At 35.3% G+C, this 20,723-nt stretch overlaps 1 protein-coding gene across 1 annotated transcript in view; it reads right to left on the minus strand.

Moving 5' to 3' along the window:
- Positions 1-14,946, minus strand: part of LOC133193102 (uncharacterized) — a 38,213-nt gene extending 23,267 nt beyond the window's left edge. Inside the window, exon 1 of the mRNA XM_061329077.1 lies at positions 14,871-14,946. Within this exon, the coding sequence (XP_061185061.1) occupies positions 14,871-14,946 (76 nt within the window). The remainder of the gene's footprint in view (positions 1-14,870) is intronic.
- Positions 14,947-20,723: the final 5,777 nt, after the last annotated feature.

The raw sequence follows: 20,723 nt of genomic DNA on the forward strand, positions 1-20,723 counted from the left end.
ATATAGCCTTTAGTTACTGCAGATACTCTATCGTCGCCGCATGGCGCATTGGATATAGCGAAGAGTGAGTAAGGAGTTGATCCTTACGTCGCGGGTTCGAATCCCACTGTGGGACGTGGAAACCTGTCCTGCGGATGAGACCGTATAAACCGAGGTCCCGTGTTGCAGTATGCGCTAGCAAGAAAAAGATCTCTCACTAGTGAAAGGCCGTAAGTGTCCAGTACAGGTCTAACTTTGCAGCCCTTCGTCGGCAATTGGTGGCGTCTTAATGAGAGTGAAAAAATCTCGAAGGGACGTTAAAGAAACAAACAAGAAAACAAAAGATTCTATATATTCAATAAATATAACACACAATACCCAATTTACTTTTTAGAATCAGGGACAGGGTGGGGAGGAGGGGGGTTACTAGTTCTTTCCCCAATAATTTTGTCAGTATATTATTATAGAAAATAAAGCTAATTACGTTTGTGCCCCCTCAATTTTGCCAGTTTATGTATATAATATACACCAGCATGTGTCCCCCAAAAACGTTTGATGGCATCCCCCCTTTCGCGCTTGTCAAGAATTTCTGTTAGGTTCCCCCACACTGATATTACTTCCTACGGACCTAAAATTGTAGCCAAATTAATTCAATTCATACTTCCATTGCAATATTCCTTTAATTGTTAACAGAATATATTTTAAAGTAAACTGCATCATTTTTAGACGGTGGCTATTTATAGCCACAGGCTATTTGCTGTTGCTTTTGGGCTATAAATAACAACAGTGTAAAATCACGGGGACCCTAGCGGCGATTTTTGCAGAGTGAAAATAATGAAAATAGGGTTGATTCAATGTTTGAAAATAAAATGCAGATAGTTAACAAATACTCTCAAGTTATTTCAAAGACATTTTGTTGATGGGCACAAAGTCATGAAAGCTTAAATCCTTATATTTGCCGTTATCGATATTTCTCGCTTCATGAATATTCATATAAATTACGCCAACCTACAACTAATTCGTACACAGACTGACTCGTATATTCGTATGCAAACTACAGAAGTCACACCGTTTTTTTTTAACGTTGTGTTAATGTAAAATTTAAATAATATTTATTTATAGTCGGAATATTTAATGGAAAAATATTTGAGAATAATGGTTTCACATTTTAACTTTGAAATCAAATAATTATAATTGCTAAACACACCACGGTGGTTTCTTAGTTACATATATGCGACAAACGGTAATTATGAGACGTTCCCGATTTGATACTCCCTAATTATGAGATACTCCATGCTAGGAGAGCGTCGATCTCCAATTTTCTCCAATTCCAAAAGTACAATATGATTCGAGGACTGCACATTCCTTGTTCCGGAATTGCGTGTTTTATAAATATTTTATTTGAGACGTTTTGTGGATTTATTATACAATAAACTTTTAAAGTTAACTGTAATTTTACGATGTCTTTTGATTGTTTGAATTTCTAATATCTGTTGACGATAATATATTAGAAATATATATATATATATATATATATATATTTGGGAAGAAAAAAAAAGATCACGACATCTTATCGATAATCAGTTAATAAAAGAGTTGTTGGAGGCAGATACGATGCCGTAAAGCAAAGTTTATTACGATTCTATCTATAAAAAATAATAATAATAATAAGCCATTGCCTAATTATCTCGAACACAAAAACTACTTAACGAATGCTAATTTATCAAAGTTATAACTAAAAAGACTGTGATGGACAAAAGTTAACAATATATTTCATTCGTATTTGAAAATTCTATCGTGCCTCGAATAAAATTTACTCTTTAAAAAGTGTAAGAAAAAAGGTACTAAAATACACGTGCATGAAATATTAGGATTTTCTTGCGAATTCAGTGGGCCTAATTTAGGTCAGTCTTCTCCTGCGTGTGTTCACAAATTAAATTTCGTATTGCGCAATGGCTAGCAGCAATAAGCAGGGTCAGTGCATATTAAGATTACGTACGAGAAATAGCATCGTCACAAACCACGACCAAAATATACGATCTTCTCCCAATCTGAAGAGAGCTATATGCGGACTCCGAACTTGAGACGATAGAGAAATAGAGGCTGTCAAATATTTTGTTTTTCTGTTCTTCTTTTTTTTTTCTTTTCGAACAGTATATATCAAACAAAGAAGTAAGACTTCTGTTTAATTCCTGAAGTCTTTCAAGCTTTTAGGAATAAGTTAATTAAAGCCAGGGAATTTGGCAAAGATGGGAATCCAAGGATAAAGTCTATTTCATTATCTTTCAGCATATGATTTATGTCGCATAATCTACAGTACATGGCCAAAAGTGATTTATCATTTCCCTTTTTACCATATACTTTATGAAAAGTAAGTTTTTGTTAAAAAAAAATATTGTGGGTTCAATTCTACTCAAAATTTCAAAAACTTTTCCAATAAGTTACGAAAAATTGTTCATATTTTCTTTTTTTTTTTGGGGGGGGGGGGGGGATGCAAAATTTGATTATTGATCACTGAGTAAAGATTTGGAATTATAAACTCATAATTTCTAACTTCAAAACACCACGATTTCATGACACATTTTTGTAAATCATGCATCTTAGAATAAAAATGTTCGGTCTCTACATGAACATATCAGGAACCTTGATTCCCTTATGATTTATCATTTAGGATAAACCTTTCAAGCATTAATTTGTGGGAAAAAATACTTAAACATCCCAAAATCCATTATTTGAATATATAACTTCAATCTGTCCATCATCCTTAAATATGTTTTCATTTTTAAATTTGCAATTTTGACTGTACACCACAATAGTACATATAGAAAAAAAAACCTGAAATGCTCGAAGTTTAAAAAGACTTTTTCTCGATAAATATTTGTTATATTTATAAACTGTAAAAGTTTTAACTTTATAAACCACATAGTTTTGGAGCTATTGTAAAAATAAATTTTTGAACATGCTGACCTTTGGCAAAACCTTAAAAAACATGTATCGTGAAAAATTGCAATAAACGTTCATAATTTCCATCATATCATTTTACAGATTCTTATAATATTTTATCTCATTCAATGTCAGTCGCCGTGTGGCGCAGTGGTTAGCGTTTGCTCTAGAGTCACGAACATGAAGGAGTCAATCCTTACGCAGCGGGTTCGAATCCCACTGCGGGACGTGGAGACAGTTAAACCGAGGTCCCATGTCGCAGTAAGTGCTGGTCAGAAAAAGATCCCTCACTACTCAATGGCCTGGAGTGCTGAATATAGATCTAAATTTGTAGCCCACCAACGACAATAGTGATGTCTCAATATGAGTGAAACAATTCTCGAGAGGGACGTTAAACAAACAAAATCATTCATGACACCGTCTATCAGTACTTACAGTACTTTGATTTATGTAAAATCCATTCTCTATACTTTTGTTTTTAAATCTAAATTTTTTTTTAAGCAAACGCTTGATTAGGATATTACGAGTTTGTTTTTTCAACATGGACCTCATGCAATCATGCATATTATGTGACTTTGAAGTCAATTTTAAAGATACAGGTATCCTTCATGAGAGTGAAAAGGATCAGATCATACTTGACAAATTGCTACAAAGGTGATTTTCATCAAAACTTTACCTGCTAACTGTGTTAGAATTTTAGAACCAACTATATGTATTCTTTAAAAATAAATGAAATAAAAAACAAACGTGCACATGAAAGTTGTGCTAAATATTTGAAATTTAATAGAAACCCCTTAATGATATTACTTGATTAATAAGCGAGCACGTATTTTTCCATACATTCAAATCTTTATTGGGTTCTACCAGAGACATAATTTATGTCTCCGGTGCAACTAACAATATTCAGAAAATTAAACCACATGTACCACAGACAAGATAATAATAAATTTTCAAACAAAGCGTTCAATTTCAAAGCAAGACTTACCGGTGCCTACACATTTTGTCAAAGAATCTTACACTTACAAGACATAAACAATTAAAAAAGGTGAAGATAACGAACAGTGATCGACCTCAAAAAATCTTCAAACAATACAAATCTGTGAACAAGGCATAAAACACGGACCCCGGAAATTCTAGAGGGGATCAGGTGCCTAGGAGGAGTAAGCATCCCCTGTTAACCGGTCACACCCACCGTGAGCCCTGTGTATTAATCAGGTAGACGGAATATTCCAGTCAAATTTAGTATAAAAACAAAGGTCAAACAACTGGTAGGAAACTTTAGCCAAAATACGACCCTATGATAGGTTATATTTGTTAACAAGGTCGTTATAACGACCATAGAATTTACGAAATGCTGACTTTGAACGAGGCTGTTGAAACCCCTCTAACATTAACTTATGTGTCAGTAACATTTCTTGATTTAACAATTGATCGTACTTGGTGCATGCTCTTGAGTATCGAATTAGTTGGGAGACGTAAACACCATAAGCAATTGATAACAGAATGTTACTACATAAATAATGAAAGTCAAGTTGCCGATGGAAAAGCTGAAGTCATCTCGTTTGTCATAAAATTTTGTTGTTATTTGGCTCTATCATCTATTGTCAGTAAAACTTCCAAATATGAAACAGATGTGGCAGACTATATGGTGTCGAGTTGACCTATGAGTGGAAGTAACTATGCGATATATCTGAATGTCGAGTGGAAGGCCACACCAAGTGTTTTCTCATATCGAAATTTTTGAATGAATTCTGCATCATAGGAATATACATGTAAAAACAGGTTGGCTACTAAAGGAGCACAATTAGTGCTCATTGAAATTCCAAACTTTTGTTGGAAGACGTGGTCTTCGAAGACTACAAAAATGTTGTCAATAAGCAAATTCCAACATACTTTTAATATCTGTTTCAGAGTATTTGTGTGTAGAACCAGAGCGATTCTAACAAAATAATTTTGTTGATGACCAATCACAAGGTACGAAAATTTTCTTGTTTTATTTTTATTGAAGAAGCAGTTGCCTATGATATCAAAAAGCCTAGTTTTTAATATATCGTGAGGGTTGGTTGTATAAAGTGTAGAAAAGTCGTGCGTTTTGATGTTATTGACTTAAGAGGAATTGGTTGATTTTAAATTTTTTCAAAGTTCTTTGAAGTTTTTGAGAATCCACAATGATTTACAACTGTTGCATAGTCCGTCTGAAGTTTCTTCTTTATAACACTAAATATTTTTGTACAGAGTAAAGATAAGGACTTGGTAGATCATTTGTTTGACCCGGCAATGTATCTTTGATTGTATGGTTGATACAGTGCCAATCTTAGATTAAGTGTAAATTTGTTTGGGAGCCATGTTGTAGGATAGACTGATATAACAATTTCATAATTGCGACGACTTTAGTTTCGCTATACAAACATATCAAACTGTTTGCCATATTAACAATAGTAGGGTTTTACTGCAAGAACCTAAACATTACCTACACATCATGACTCATATAATAATATATGGTTTATTGTTTTTATCGAGATGAAGATATTTATTATTTATTTCCCATATAAAACTTTTAGAAAAATAAATATGTAGCCACAAGTAGCCCCAGGGTGATGATTTGAACAAACTTGAATATACAATACCTGAGGATGCTTGCATATCAGTATAACATTGCTGTTCGTGTTGAGATTTTCATTTTGATATATTCCTCCATAAACGTTTGACCCCTATTACGACCCATTCTAGTACCAGGGGTCATGAACGAACAAAATTAATAAACTACATTTTCTATATAAGTAGGTATAAGTATATAAGTATGCTTAGATCACGACAAAAATACTCCAGAATTTAATTTGTCAATATCTATTTGATAGACCATAAGTCTGTAGATATTATTTAAAAAAACAAAGTCCCTTAAATCTCGAACATGACCTGAAACACAGCATTACAAAATCAAACCAAGTTTCAAGTTTGTGATCCAAAACAAAATACACTGAAGTCCAAAAAACTTAATTGTCTACATGTAACGGTTAAAATTGCGTTTGTAAATAACGCAAAACACGCACCTACTTTTTAACCCGATATTTCTGCTATACATGTATATCTTATATTATTGATAGGTTCCACATTGCATTTTGTGAATATTTGAATTGAGTAGTTCTTCAAAGTGAAAAAAGAAAAACCAAAACCAAACAAACAAACAAACAAACGAACAAAAAAATCAATACAGGAAACACTGCTTTTGCATATGTATGTTCCCTCGGCCCCAGTGGTGTAATAGTAGAGAGCAAATACTCTCTTAAATTTTTGCAAAATTAAAAGATTAGGTTAAAAAAGCTACTTTATTTACCGTAATTCCATGGAAGTTTTCATACCCATTCAATACAACATTCCAAGGAAAAGGCGCGAAGATTTATTCGTGACATTTGGTGCGAAATTATTGTTACCCTTTCCTAGAAGATAAAGAACTAATCCAGTGGTATAGAAACTAAGTAAAAAGAAATTACACGGAAATGTCCATATAAGAAATCACATAGACATATAAAGAATCTCCGTTATAAGGAAGAAAAATTCGATGGAACAGTAACTTCCTTATAGCTGAGTTTTACTTGTGGTTGAATCCTGTTTCAGAGCATAGGCACTCCCTTTAACTGGTGAAAACAAAAAATATATCTACTATACTATAGTGACATTTTAAAGGAACTAAAAGTCTCTTGTGTTGTAACATTGAGGTGGAACGACATTCTGGTATGAGAGATATGTTCCAAAGAAAATATCTTAAGTTTGTCTTATCATAGTAATGTTCAGGAGACCATTGAATATTCAATTCACTCAAAACCTAATTATAACATGCAAGCATTAATTTCTATTTTCTTTTTCCAATATTTTTATGTAATAATAACATTTGACCTAAAACATTTGCACTTTCCGAGTATTTCTTTTAACTGTTACAATTCTGAATAGTTCCATCTCTTAAACGAAAATTTAAACATAGGTAATCAGAAATTACAGAGTTCACCTTAACGATTGTCATCTTAAAGTAAGGCAAAACCCCACACTAGAGTAATAATCTAGTAGTGTGCATCCATAGATGTAACGTTTATGCAATTTGGGTCTGATAGGGCTTGCAGTTACTTGGGAATGGACTTACCTAAAAACTAAAAACTAGTCACTCATCCAGAAAATGTAAGTCAAATCCAGCATCTGGAGCAAGTTTGAGAGTGTTAATCCTGTGATGCATCACCCTAGCAAGTTTGGCTCAGACAGCCGTAATGAACCTGCTCCAAAAACACTAACCTGGTCACTCATCTGGAAAATATAGGTCAGATCCAGCATCCGAAGCAAGTTCAGTAGTGTGCATCCATGCAAGTTTGGTCAACATAGGGCTTAAAGTTACTTGGAAGTGAGATCTGCTCCAAAAACTTTAACCCAGTCACTCATCTGGAAAATGTAGGTCAGATCCAGCATATCCTAAGCTGCATCCTTAGAAGTATCATCCATGCAAATTTGGCTTATTATTACTTGGAAATGAGACTTGCTCCAAAAACATTAACCTGCTCCAAAAACATTAACCTGGTCATTCTTTAGCTGAAATTGCAGCATCTAAAACCTTGACTGGTACAACAAAATATACTAAAAGCATCCTTCATGCATCTCTAATTAATATAGGGCATAGAAGTACTTGAAAGGAAATCTACTCCAAAACCTTTAATCTGGGACGCCGACACCGATGCCGAGGGTATTACGTAAGCTCCCCCAACTTCGTTGAGATAAGCTAAAAACAACAGATATTATCAAGTATCATATGTAGAATTTTAAGTAAAAAAAACCTTTTTCCTAAAACAAAAATATTTAAAAAAAAAAAAAAAAATTAACTCTTCCTGATGTCAGATGAATGCACTTTTTGTACAAGCACAGGTAACAATGTTATTTTCCGACTTAAACAGCAGCGATTCAATATATTTTCTACTGTGAATTTAATATTATGACACAAAATATTTTCACTCATACCTATATCCTCCATATACAATTCTCCTTCCTGTTCATGTTCTTCTTCACCCTACAACTATAGGCCTGCTGAACACGTTATTACTGGTGACGTAAATATAGTTAATAATGAGGACGTTAAATCATTAATTTCAAAAAGGCCAAAATTTAGTGAGCCCCGATCTTTTAACTGGTGTCAAAATTTCATATATATTTTATATTCTGTGGAAGATTACGCCAGGCAATGGACCAGACATGAAAAAGAAGACCTTGACACGTTGTCAGAATGGATTAAATGTATCGGTTGATGGGCAAAATGAAAACCAACTATCCTTCTGTGTTCAATAATTCAGAAAAACAAGAGGCCCAAGGGCCTTAACGGTCACCTGAGTATAATACAACAATTTAGAGGATCCATAGAGTATAAAATGAACTGAAAGGTGAAGCTTTGTTGCCCAAAAGCAAGAAAAATAGGGTGATCAGGATCAACAATATTATTAGTCTAGTATTCATTAACAGTTCATAAATTAGGTTCTAATCTGTTCCCCATTTATCACTCTCACCAGACAGTATGTAAACAAACTATCAGTGCTTCTGTACTCTTTTAATTCCTTGTTGAAATCTCTTACATTGGCCTCTCTTGGTCTTTGATGAACATTTAATAAGACAAGTTATTTTTGTCTCATTTTTATTTATCTATTATTTACAAGTCTACCTGATCATTAAAACTATGAAAGTACTTTTTGTATTATACAATAAAAAGTCTTGCATAATTCTCTTATTCTATTAACCTTTCAAGTACATTATTTACAGTGATTAATTATCACAAGTAAATGGCAAAGGGGAATAACTCCTCTCAGTAGAATACAAATTAATAGAGCCCTGGTCTGGACCAGAACACTTGACCAAATGGTCCTGATGTTCAAAAATCTGGTAAAAATACCCTTCCTTATTAAAACTTTTACTCTTTTTGCCTCTGATACGCCCAGGTGCAGAGAAGATTTTTAAAGCATTAATGCATTTTCACTCTATAATAAATAGAGCCCCGCCCTAACATCAGAATCTCTGATCCAGGGATCATGAAATCCACAATTTTGGAAGAGGCATCCTTGCTTATCATAACTATGCATTTGTTTAAATAATACTCAGGAGTAGAGAAGAAGATTTTCAAAGAAATAATGCACTTTCACTATATGATCTATAAAGCCCCACCATAGCACCAGAACCCCTGACCCTGGGACTATGAATTTCACAATTTTGGTAGAGTCACTCTTGCTTATCATAACTATTATTTAATTTGTTTAAATAATACCCAGTAGTAGAGAAGAAAATTTTCAAAGAAATAATGCACTTTCACTATATGATCTATAAAGCCCCGCCCTAGCACCAGAACCCCTGACCCTGGGGCTATGAATTTCACAATTTTGGTAGAGTCACTCTTGCTTATCATAAGTATGTATTCAATTTGTTTCAATAATACCCAGTAGTAGAGAAGAATATTTTCAAAGAAATAATGCACTTTCACTATATGATCTATATAGCCCCGCCCTAGCACCAGAACCCCTGACCCTGGGGTCATGAATTTCACAATTTTGGTAGAGTCATCCTTGCTTATCATAACTATGTATTCAATTTGTTTCAATAATACCCACGAGTAGAGAAGAAGATTTTCAAAGAAATAATGCACTTTCACTATATGATCTATATAGCCCCGCCCTAGCACCAGAACCCCTGACCCTGGGGCTATGAATTTCACAATTTTGGTAGAGTCATCCTTGCTTATCATAACTATGTATTCAATTTGTTCAAATAATACCCAGTAGTAGAGAAGAAGATTTTCAAAGAATTAATGCACTTTCACTATATGATCTATATAGCCCCGCCCTAGCACTAGAACCCCTGACCCTGGGGTCATGAATTTCACAATTTTGGTAGAGTCATCCTTGCTTATCATAACTATGTATTCAATTTGTTTCAATAATACCCAGGAGTAGAGAAGGAGATTTTCAAAGAAATAATGCACTTTCACAATATGATCTATATAGTCCCGCCCTAGCACCAGAACCCCTGACCCTGGGGCCATGAATTTTACAATTTTGGTGGAGGGCTCAATGCTGATTACAATCATGCCAACAGTTCGACTGCTTGATGTCCAGGAGTAAAGAAGAAGATTTTTAAAGATTGCATTAATTTTGATGGTTTTGGCCCCACCCCTCAGGCCCCAGGGGGGCAGGGGCCACGAATTTCACAATTTTTGTTCCCCTTCACCCATAGATGCTATATGCCAAAACTGGTTGAAATTGGTTTGCTGGTTCCAGAGAAGAAGCTGAAAATGTTCAAAAGTTTACGAACGACGAACGACGGACAACGCACGACGCACGACGACGGACGAAAAGAGATAGCAATAGGTCACCTGAGTGACTCAGGTGACCTAAAAAATCAAATAGATTACACGTTCAGTATGTACTGGTCCCTGCTGAAAAAGCAGGTAACAACATCATCTTTGTTTGTAAAGCTCATTATTCAAATTATATTTTAGAGGAACTGGGATTTTATTCAACACGTGTAATCCAACGTATACCCATAGCTCCCTTTCTAAGGAGGAAATTCTTCAAAATCATATGTCAGCTCTGAATACTTTTATATTCCCAACAACCAACATGATTTTGAATTACCATATCTATATTGGATTCCGAAACTTCGTAAAAAAGACACATAACGGGTTCCAGTAAATGTTCTACCAAGCCTCTTTATTCACTCCTCACTAAAATATTAACAGTAGTGAAGGAGAAACTTCAGGAGTACTGTGCAACAATATATTCGAGAAGTGGTGTTAATCAGACGTGGATACTTAAAAATTCCAAGGAACTTTTGGAAAATTTGAAATCACAAAATTTTATCAAAATCTACAACATAAAAACTTTTCAACTTTATATACAACCATTCCCCATGACAAATTAAAGTCCAGGGTTTTGATGCCATTGACAGCTAGGTTTATTTTCAATAAAAATGGAACTCGTAAATTTACTTACATTGTCACTGTCATTTGTAAAATTATTTTGTTAAAAAAATTCTGAATGTACACACAAGTACTCTGAAGTTGATATTAAAAAGATGCTCAAGATTCTGATCGACAATATCTATGTGGTTTTTGGAGACCAGGTCTTCCAGCAATCTATTGGAATTCCCAAAGGTACCAATTGCGCCCCGCTATAAGCAGAACTATTTTTGTATTCATATGAAGTATAATTTGTTCAAAATCTTATACATGAAAAGATAAAAAACACTTGCTGTGGCCTTCAACTCGACATTTAGATATATCGACGACGTATTGTCAATTAACAATGGTTATTTTCATTCTTATGTCGTTACGATATACCGGTGAACTTTAAATAAAAGATACCATACAGTCTGACAAATCTGTTTCATATTTAGATAATTTACTAGAAAAAAAATTAATGGTAATCTAACAACCAAGCTTTATGATAAACGTGATGAGCTTAACTTTTCAATCGTCGGCTTCCCTTACTTAGGCAGCAATATACGTTCATCACCTGCATACGGGGTTTATATCCCTCAGTTGATTCGATACGCAAGAGCATTCTCTGGGTATGAAGAGTTTCTTAACGAGGCAATTTATTGACAAACAAGTTGATGAATCAAGAATATCAACAGTCTCGTTTAAAGTAATCATTGATACAATGACCATGTCAGCAAATACAATCTATCATTAAGTCATATGCCGACTAACGTTTTTCATACTAATTGTTAGGCTATTATTTACACATTGAATTGTCGACGGATTTTTCCATTATTTTCCGATCACGACAAGGAGCACACAGCGGGTGTGACCGGTCGGCAGGGGATGCTCACTCATCCATGGCACCTGATCCCATCTCTGATGTTTTAGAGGTCGTCCGTGTTTGCTCTGCTCCAAAATTTGTATTCTTTAATGGACTTTTGAGTTTGAATACTGTTCGTCATTTCCATACATTTCATACCTAATATTTTAATGTCGTGATAATAAAGTATTGCTCTTTCTATACACTGTATCAAATTTTCGTCATATCATGGTTGACAATAAATTAATTCATTTCTGAAAAAGTAAGCATCACTTCATACTACATAAATCTTCCATCTTTTGCTATTGTTGCTATTGATAAAAATGAATGTTTGGAATTAAAACCAAAAATGACTGAATTCAAAGCACAGGGTCATTACAATTGTCAAATATAGAGAAGGAGAACCCCCTTTCCCATCCCCATATTTCGATAATATGGTCATAAATATTAAAGCAGAAAACAAAAAAAATGATTGTCGAACTATTGACGACGGAAGAGTTCTAAAAAAATTAAATATTCTTTTACTAAGCATAAATGGAACATACTTAAGACATATCGTTTTGAACTGGATTGAAAATATATTCTGTAAAATCACTTATTTTCTTGGTGTCATATTATCGTAGTTAGGGGAAAGTTGCTGGTTCTCGAGAGTTTGATTTTGTGGTTAAAGGGGAAAACATCATACTGCTGTATGGAATTGTAACATTTCGTGGGGAATATGAATTCTTGATCTATGAGCCTCTTGGTGTCACAAAAATATTGATAACCTAAACCCCATGAACAGGAGTGATTTCATAGAAATAATCATTATTTGAGATCTTGTTTCATCAATATTGCAAAATAGTGTAATGTGTGCGATGTGTATTTGAATGCACATCAAAAAAGGTTTTGACATCAACTACATTTACATGTACATTGAAAATCTTGCATTTATACATGCATGATCATTGTAATAGATACATGCGCTGTTCATACAGTTATTACAATGTACAAAATATAATTTTTGCCACAGTACTTAACTTTTTATAAGTTTTTTCTTCAAAGTAAAGACTTCTGTTATTTTTCAAAACATAGAAATGAAATAACTTTTTTGACGAAGAAATGTATTTCAATGACGCTTCTCAAGTTAAAGTTGACAGAAAGATCAGGGTAATACAGCACCTTTGAAATGCGAAGGTATCATATAATAGTTGAGAAAGAGTTTCGAAGTCTGAAGTTGCGCACATGGCAACACCACTCTCAAAGGCCAGTAAACGACCCAAAAGGACTCTCGTTCTACTTTGTATTTTGTATAATAGTGAAAGTATTTGCAACATCTTCAAGTTAAACCCCCACATTACAGAACTGTAAAATATCCAAGGTCTGGAGTTAAATATTAAGCATTCTGATAGTATTGCATAAGAAATACTAGTCCCCTACCGGCAATTAAATGCAATCATGCAGATTCCCCTTAAAAATTAAAAATACCGGAATTCCGCCCAAAACCATTGAAGCGGAACAAAATGTAAACTTAATCTAGAACTCATGAATATGGAAATTCAGCTCAATATCTGCATAAATTGCACATATGGAGAAATGGTGTTCATTCTGCTGATTTGCATATCGGTCATTTTTGAGCTATAATGGCGGCCAAATTTATAAAGGTTTATATAGAGAAAATACAAAAATTGCGAATTTTTATATCCTAACTATTTCGGATAAAGTTCTTCCGCCGATGGTTTGATTCTTCTTGATATCTTCTACCGGAAATGACAAGATTGTTGATACCAAAGTGAAAGTTGCGACCGCCTTTTAGATTTGAAATTCCGAAGCGAGAGTATAATGTTTTAATGAAGGAAAGAACACAGAATTGGTGTCTTTATCATTTTTGGTGATTAAATGTAAGTGTTTATTGCAAGTTGACAGAGTTCTTCCGCCGATTAATAGGTGCAGACGAATGCCTGTTTTTATAAAATACAGATGATTTATTGTTTCATGAAGAGTTACGAACGCCTTTTTAATTTGAAAACGGCAATTTCTTGCATCAGTGTGACCTACTTATTACCAAAGAAAGATGGTTTCATGAGTTGCCCACTGTTAATAACCCAAAACTCTGCCCAAATAAATATGACGGAAGCTTAAAAAAACAAAACAAACTGTGCTTGCAGGTTTTAATTAAAAAAATTAAAGAAATGGAATATTTCGAGTTTATGAAGGATCTTATGAATATTAATGAGAAGTAAATCACGTGGGAGCAACCTCATGAATAAACTGTACATCATTTCTCCATATGAAAATATCACAGGATAAAACTGCACCTTTCCGTCAACTGAATGGTCACTGAAAGGTCTGGAAAGGTCACTGACTGTCAGCGCTCTGCCATTCAGTCACCTTTCAGTCGCCTTTCAGTTATCTGAATGGCATATTTTCGTAATGGAAATGTATAGGAAAAAATTCGGAAAACCAAGTGGAAAATCTGGTTCCCATAATTTTTTTAAAAAAATGTTTTCCAGTAAAGAATCATTGAAGCGTAACGAAATACGAACTTGATCTATTTCTCATCAAGATACTCATATACGAGAAAATCAGCTCAATATCTGCAGGTCTTTAGAAAGGAAGTGTGGAAAACCAAGTGAGACAGACTAACAGGCAGGGTAACAACTAGATAGACGAACAGTCGAGGGGGAAACCGGTTTCACAGGTAGATACTTATTACATATTACTGCAAGCCATTTGTAAATAGGGTCCTAATTCTAGTAATATGCGGAGATACATTCACACAAAATAATGTTACCATACATGTCAACAAGAAGCGACGCGAAAGAGTTGTTTTTCTTATCTAATGAAAAAGGTAAGATAACGAACAGTGAACGATCTCTAAATATCTACAAACATTTACACAAATCTGTGAAGAGGCATAAAACAAGGATCCCCGAAAATTCCAGAGGTGGGATTAGGTGCCTAGGAGAATTAAGCATCCCTGCTGACCGGTCACATCCATGTAACTTGAGCAATATATATTGTTCAGATAGACGGAACATTCCGTAGTCAAATTTAGCATAACAAAGGCCTAACAATTGGTATGAAATACGACTTACCTCAAGAGAGAATTTCTCCGTTATTTCACGAAACAATACCAGTACATGATATATTTACCTTTAACAAATGATAATCCTTTATATATACAGAATATTGCTGAATAATAAACTATTTTTAACAACAAAGTCGCCATTGCTTTAAAAATTTCTTCCTGTTTCCGTTTACGGTAGCTCAGTCGGTAGAGCGCTCGCTTCGTGATCGGGAGGTCGTGAGTTCGAATCACGGCCGCGACTGACCTAAGCCGATAAAAAATGGGTAGCAACTGTTCCTTCGCCATGCGCTCGGCACTTTGAAGTGAAAGTTGCGGGTCCTTCGGATGAGACCTTAAAAACCGAAGCCCCGTGTCACGGCAGGCGTTGGCACGATAAAGATCCCTCACTGCTCAATGACCCTCAGTGCCGAATAAAGGTCAAAAATTTGAAGCCCTTCACCGGTATATCGTGACGTCTCTATACGAGTGAAAAATTCTCGAATGGGACGTAAAACAACATACAATCAATCAATCATGTTTATATACAGGTATATCTAAACAAAATGAGAACTAGGTCATGCCTAGAGTCATACCTAAGTGTAGTTTAGATACATCTTGAGAAGCTATAAAATATGCAAATGGGTGAGTTGGTGTTACTCTAGTGAAGAACTTTTTAACGGAACGAAAACGGCCGGGATAGCTTATAAGCTAAATTCATGTATAGCTTAATAAAATCGTAAGGGTTTACTGCCATTTAAAACATAATTTTGTAAAAAAAAAAAAAAAAAAAAAAAAAAAAATTAAAAAAAAAAAAATAAAATAAAAAAAAAATCGATTGTACAGTGTCACTTGTACTCTGATCCGGGAAAGAAAGGAAAAGGCTATTGTAGTAAATATGGATAGGGGTGCCGCTTGTCCGAAATATCTGACGTTTTCCAGGCGTTTTTTACGATTTTGATACATGTATTTTACGTGCCAGGAAAACGTCGGAACCGGCACCATTATGAAAAGTGGGAATTCGCCGCCTCCAACTAGCGGCATTCTCGGGTCGATTTTCGATACATGCAAACCGAATAAAATGTCCAACTCACATCTTATCATCAGTACAACGCTTCTAGTACTTACCAGTTTCGCTTTTATTGTCCTTTGTATTTTAAAGCGTCTGGTTAAAAAAATTATCAAACTATCGAGGTTTATTTTGATTTCGTGCATTTCGAAATCTCGTGAGACCTGTATTGAAATGTGGAGTGATATTTTCTTTTAAGCGATATTGGTGAGAACTAAGAGCATTGTGATAAGTTATGAGTTTGACATTTAATTTGATTTACAAATATCGAAAATCGAGTTCAGTTGGGGGCGGCGAAATAAGGCACCAGTTCTGACGTTTAATGTATCAAAGTCGTGAAAAACGTCTGGAAAACGTCAGATATTTCGGACAAGAGTACCGCCAACTTCAAAAATTACGACCATTACCTTTCATTTACCAACTGATGCATGCGGTGGGTCCATTTATCGAAATTGAATAATTTTGCATGCAATTAATCTTCTATACCTTTATCTTGATGGAATACCATTTTTACCAAAAATAAAGATGTTCATATTGAATTATTAGCAAGGTGCACCAGCTGTTTACATCTAATTTCTATTCACTTTAAACATTGTCCCATTGAAAACCCCTTCTTAAACTTTTTTAAAACACATTTACATTTCTGTAAACTCCAGTAATGATGCTAGCAACAATAGTAGGGATGGTGAAATTGCAAATACTTTTTATTTGTTTAAAACTTACTTGGATTCCTCGTTGAGTGCTTTTAAAATCGATATTCTGGAAGGACAGGAATTACGAGAAATTGAGCTTCAAAAAAAAAAACTTTAAAAGGACATTGCTTCGTCCTTGAAATCGCAAGGTAATAAAATTCAATTTGAATTTAATGAAGAAATTATTACCGCTGTAATGATTAAGGGCCATGTGTGTAAAACACAATGAAGACCTTAAATTGTGGAATGTCCTAACAACCCTTGGTATGGACCAGTCAAATGGCATATAAAGGGAAACTTGTGGAAATCAGGCATTCAGAAGCCACCAGAAGAAGTTCATAGTGGAAGTTAAGGGTAAGAGCAGAATAAAAGTATGAGATATAAGCACCAGTGGCAAGTAATACTAGGGAATTGATGTTAAGTTCTGGGTGTAGTTAATCTGAAGACGATTGAGACACCCGGATCTTCTCTATCAATTGGAACCTAAGGGAGAAACATATGGCGTTCCTTTGGGGCCACTCGCACCTTCGCACTCTCGCCTTTAGGGCGAAGATGCGAGAGTGCGAAGTTGCAAAGGCGAAAGTGCGAAGGCGAAGGAGCGATACTAGTCTCGCTCCTTCGACTTCGCATTTTCGCCCTCGCACCTTCGCACTTTCGCCTTCGCCTTTTTTGTAGACTTCTCTGTCGTTTGAAGATAATTTTATTTATAAAAATGGCGTCTGCAGAAGAAGATGAACTGTTTAGTCTGTTGCGAATATATTTCCAGCAAGGATTTTCGCATAATGAAATTCGAATGTTATTGTATTTAAACCACGGTATTGAATTAAGGTATGCTATTTAAGACAAAAGGCCCAAGGGCCTTAACGGTCAGATGAGTACATTACAACAATTTAGAGGATCCATAAACTGATAAAAGAAGCTTTGTTGCCCAAAAGCAAGAAAAATAGCATGATCTGCATCAACAAAATAATTGGTCTAGTATCTATCTGTCCCCCACTTATCACTATTACCATTCAGACCATTAACAAACTGTCTATTTTTTAACCCACTATTATTACTTCTCACATTGGCCTCTCTTGGCCTTTGAAGAACAATTAAAAAGGATACGTTATTTTTGTCTCCATTTTATTCATCTATTATTTCCAAGTCTACCTGATTTTGTATTATCCAATAAATATTCTTGCATAATTCTCTTATTCTATTAAGCATTCAAATACATTATTTACAGTGATTTATTATCAAAGGTGAATGGCAAAGGGGAATAACTTTGCTCAGCAGAATACAAGTTAATAGAGCACTGCCCAGGACCAGAACCACTTAATTAAATGGTCCAGGTGTTCAAAATTCTGGTATATCTTGCATATTAAAACTTTTCTCCGTTTACCTCGAATATGCTAAGAAGTATAGAAAATTTTCAAAGAAATGCATTTTCACTATATTATTAAATAAATAAAGCCCTATCCTTACACAAGAACATCTGACCCACTGGCCATAAGCTCACAATTCTGGAATAAGCACCCTTGCTCATCATAACTATACACTTGTTTCTTTGCTTTATAACCAGTAGTAGAAAAAAATATTTTGAAAGAAATTATGCATTTTCACTATATAATCAATAGAGCCCCCCCCCCCCCCCCCTTCACCAGAACCCTTGACCCTGGGGCCATGAATTTCACAATTTTGGAAGAGGCATTCTTCCTCATCATAACCATGCACTTCCTTTGTTTGAAAAATACCCAGGAGCAGAGAAGAAAATTTTGAAAGAATTTATGCATTTTCCCAATATAATCAATAGAGCCCCGCCCTAACACTAGAACCCCTGACCCAGGGGCCATGAAATTCACAATTTTGGAAGAGGCAACCATGCTTGTCATAACTATGTACTAAGTTAGTTTATTTAAAATCCAAGAGCAGAGAAGAAGATTTTCAAAGAATAAATGCAATTTTACTATATAATCAATAGAGCCCCACCCTAACACCAGAACCCCTGACCCTGAGGCCATGAAATTCATAATTTCTGAAAAGGCAGCCATGTTCACCATAACTTTGTTCTTAAATAGTTTATTTAGTATCCAGGAGAAGAGAAGAAGATTTTCATAGAATTAATGCATTTCAACTATATAATCAATAGAGCCCCGCCCTAACACCAGAACCCCTCACCCTGGGGCCATGAAATTCACAATTTTGAAAGAGGCACTCTTGCTCATCATAATTATGTACTTAGTTTATTTAATACCCAGGAGAAGAAAAGAAGATTTTCAAAGAATTAATGCATTTTCACTATATAATCAATAGAGCCCCACCATAACACCAGAACTCCTGACCCTGGGGCCATGAAATTAATAATTTTGGAAGAAGCACCCTTGCTCATTATAACTATGTACGTATTTAGTTTATTTTTTACCCAGGAGCAGAGAAGAAGATTTTCAAAGAATTAATGCATTTTCACTATATTATCAATAGAGCCCCGCCCTAACACCAGAACCCCTGACCCTGGGGCCATGAAATTCACAATTTTGGAAGAGGCACTCTTGCTCATCATAACTATGTACTTAGTTAGTTTATTTGATATCCAGGAGCAGGGAAAAAGATTTTCAAAGAATTAATGCATTTTCACTATATAATCAATAGAGCCCCGCCCAGAACCCTTGACCCTGGGGCCATGAAATTCACAATTTTGGAAGTGGCACTCTTGCTCATCATAACTATGTACTTAGTTAGTTTATTTAATATCCAGGAGAAGAGAAGAAGATTTTCAAAGAATTAATGCATTTTCACTTTATAATCAATAGAGCCCCACCCTAACACCAGAACTCCTGACCCTGGGGCCATGAAATTCACAATTTTTGGAAGAGGCACTTTTGCTTATCATAACTATGTACTTAGTTGATTTATTTATTACCGAGGAGCAGAGAAGAAGATTTTCAAAGAAATAATGCACTTTCACTATATGATCTATATAGCCCCACCCTAGCACCAGAACCCCTGACCCTGGGGCCATGAATTTCACAATTTTGGTAGAGGGCTCAATGCTTATTACAATCATGCTAACAGTTTGACTGCTTGATGTCCAGGAGTAAAGAAGAAGATTTTTAAAGATTGCATTAATTTTGGTGGTTTTAGCCCCACCCTCAGGCCCCGGGGGGGGGGGGGGGCAGGGACCATGAAATTCACAATTTCTGTTCCCCTTCACCCATAGATGCTATATGCCAAATTTAGTTGAAATTGGTTGAGCGGTTTAAGAGAAGAAGCTAAAAATGTTCAAATGTAAACGCACATCGCACGACGACAGACAAAAACGAATAGCAATAGGTCACCTGACTGACTCAGGTGACCTAAAAAGTGACAGGAGTCTTGAAGTGCGTACGCATTACGTTTTGAAATAGAGTTACATAATCATGATAATGTTCAAGCCTAGTTGGTACACTGGTTAAAAGATATGTCAGATAACCCTGTAAATATTAATGAATTTTTAATAATTACAACATGTAATTGATAGTAAGCACGACATTGCTTACCATCCATTTTGGCGCCGTCACACTAATCTAGCGCATGCGTACCAATAACATCCAAGAGCCCACTAAAATTAACTCATAACAATAAAGAGCTCCACAAAAGTAAAATGTGAAGGCGAAAGTGCGAAGTTGCGAAGGCGAAAGTGTGATATTAGTATCGCTCCTTCGCCCTCGCATCTTCGCACTTTCGCATCTTCGCCCTCAAGGCGAGAGTGGGAAGGTGCGAGTGGCCCCAACGGAACACCATAGAAACATAGTGCATGTAGTAACTTATCCAGTCCCCGTCTCTAGATAAAAGAAAAAGTTAAGTACTGTGTAATTTACCCTCAGACAGAGCGGTCTTGATAATCATTCCGATCAGATTAAGAGGAAAACATATATATCCCGTGTAGGAACCCGATCATACAAGTTACACCGCCATTGAAAAGGTGCACAAAAAAATTGTCTTTAAGCAAAGACTCTAACAAGTTGTGCAACGACGTTATTACCAAAATCAACAAGAGAAATAAGCTTTTCAGAATTGCTGACAACTCTTCTGAGGGATGGGCAACAGTTCATCAATATGAAACGAACGACGTCGCCTCAAATTCTGACGATGACAAGAAATTTCGACAGGCAGAAAACCGGCCTTTAAAGGCCGGTTTATACGGTAATACATGTCGTATA

This window comes from Saccostrea echinata, unplaced genomic scaffold, assembly GCF_033153115.1.
Source record: "Saccostrea echinata isolate AGI-Se365-2 ecotype Australia unplaced genomic scaffold, CSIRO_AGI_Sech_v1 ptg000027l, whole genome shotgun sequence".
Lineage (NCBI taxonomy): Eukaryota > Metazoa > Mollusca > Bivalvia > Ostreida > Ostreidae > Saccostrea > Saccostrea echinata.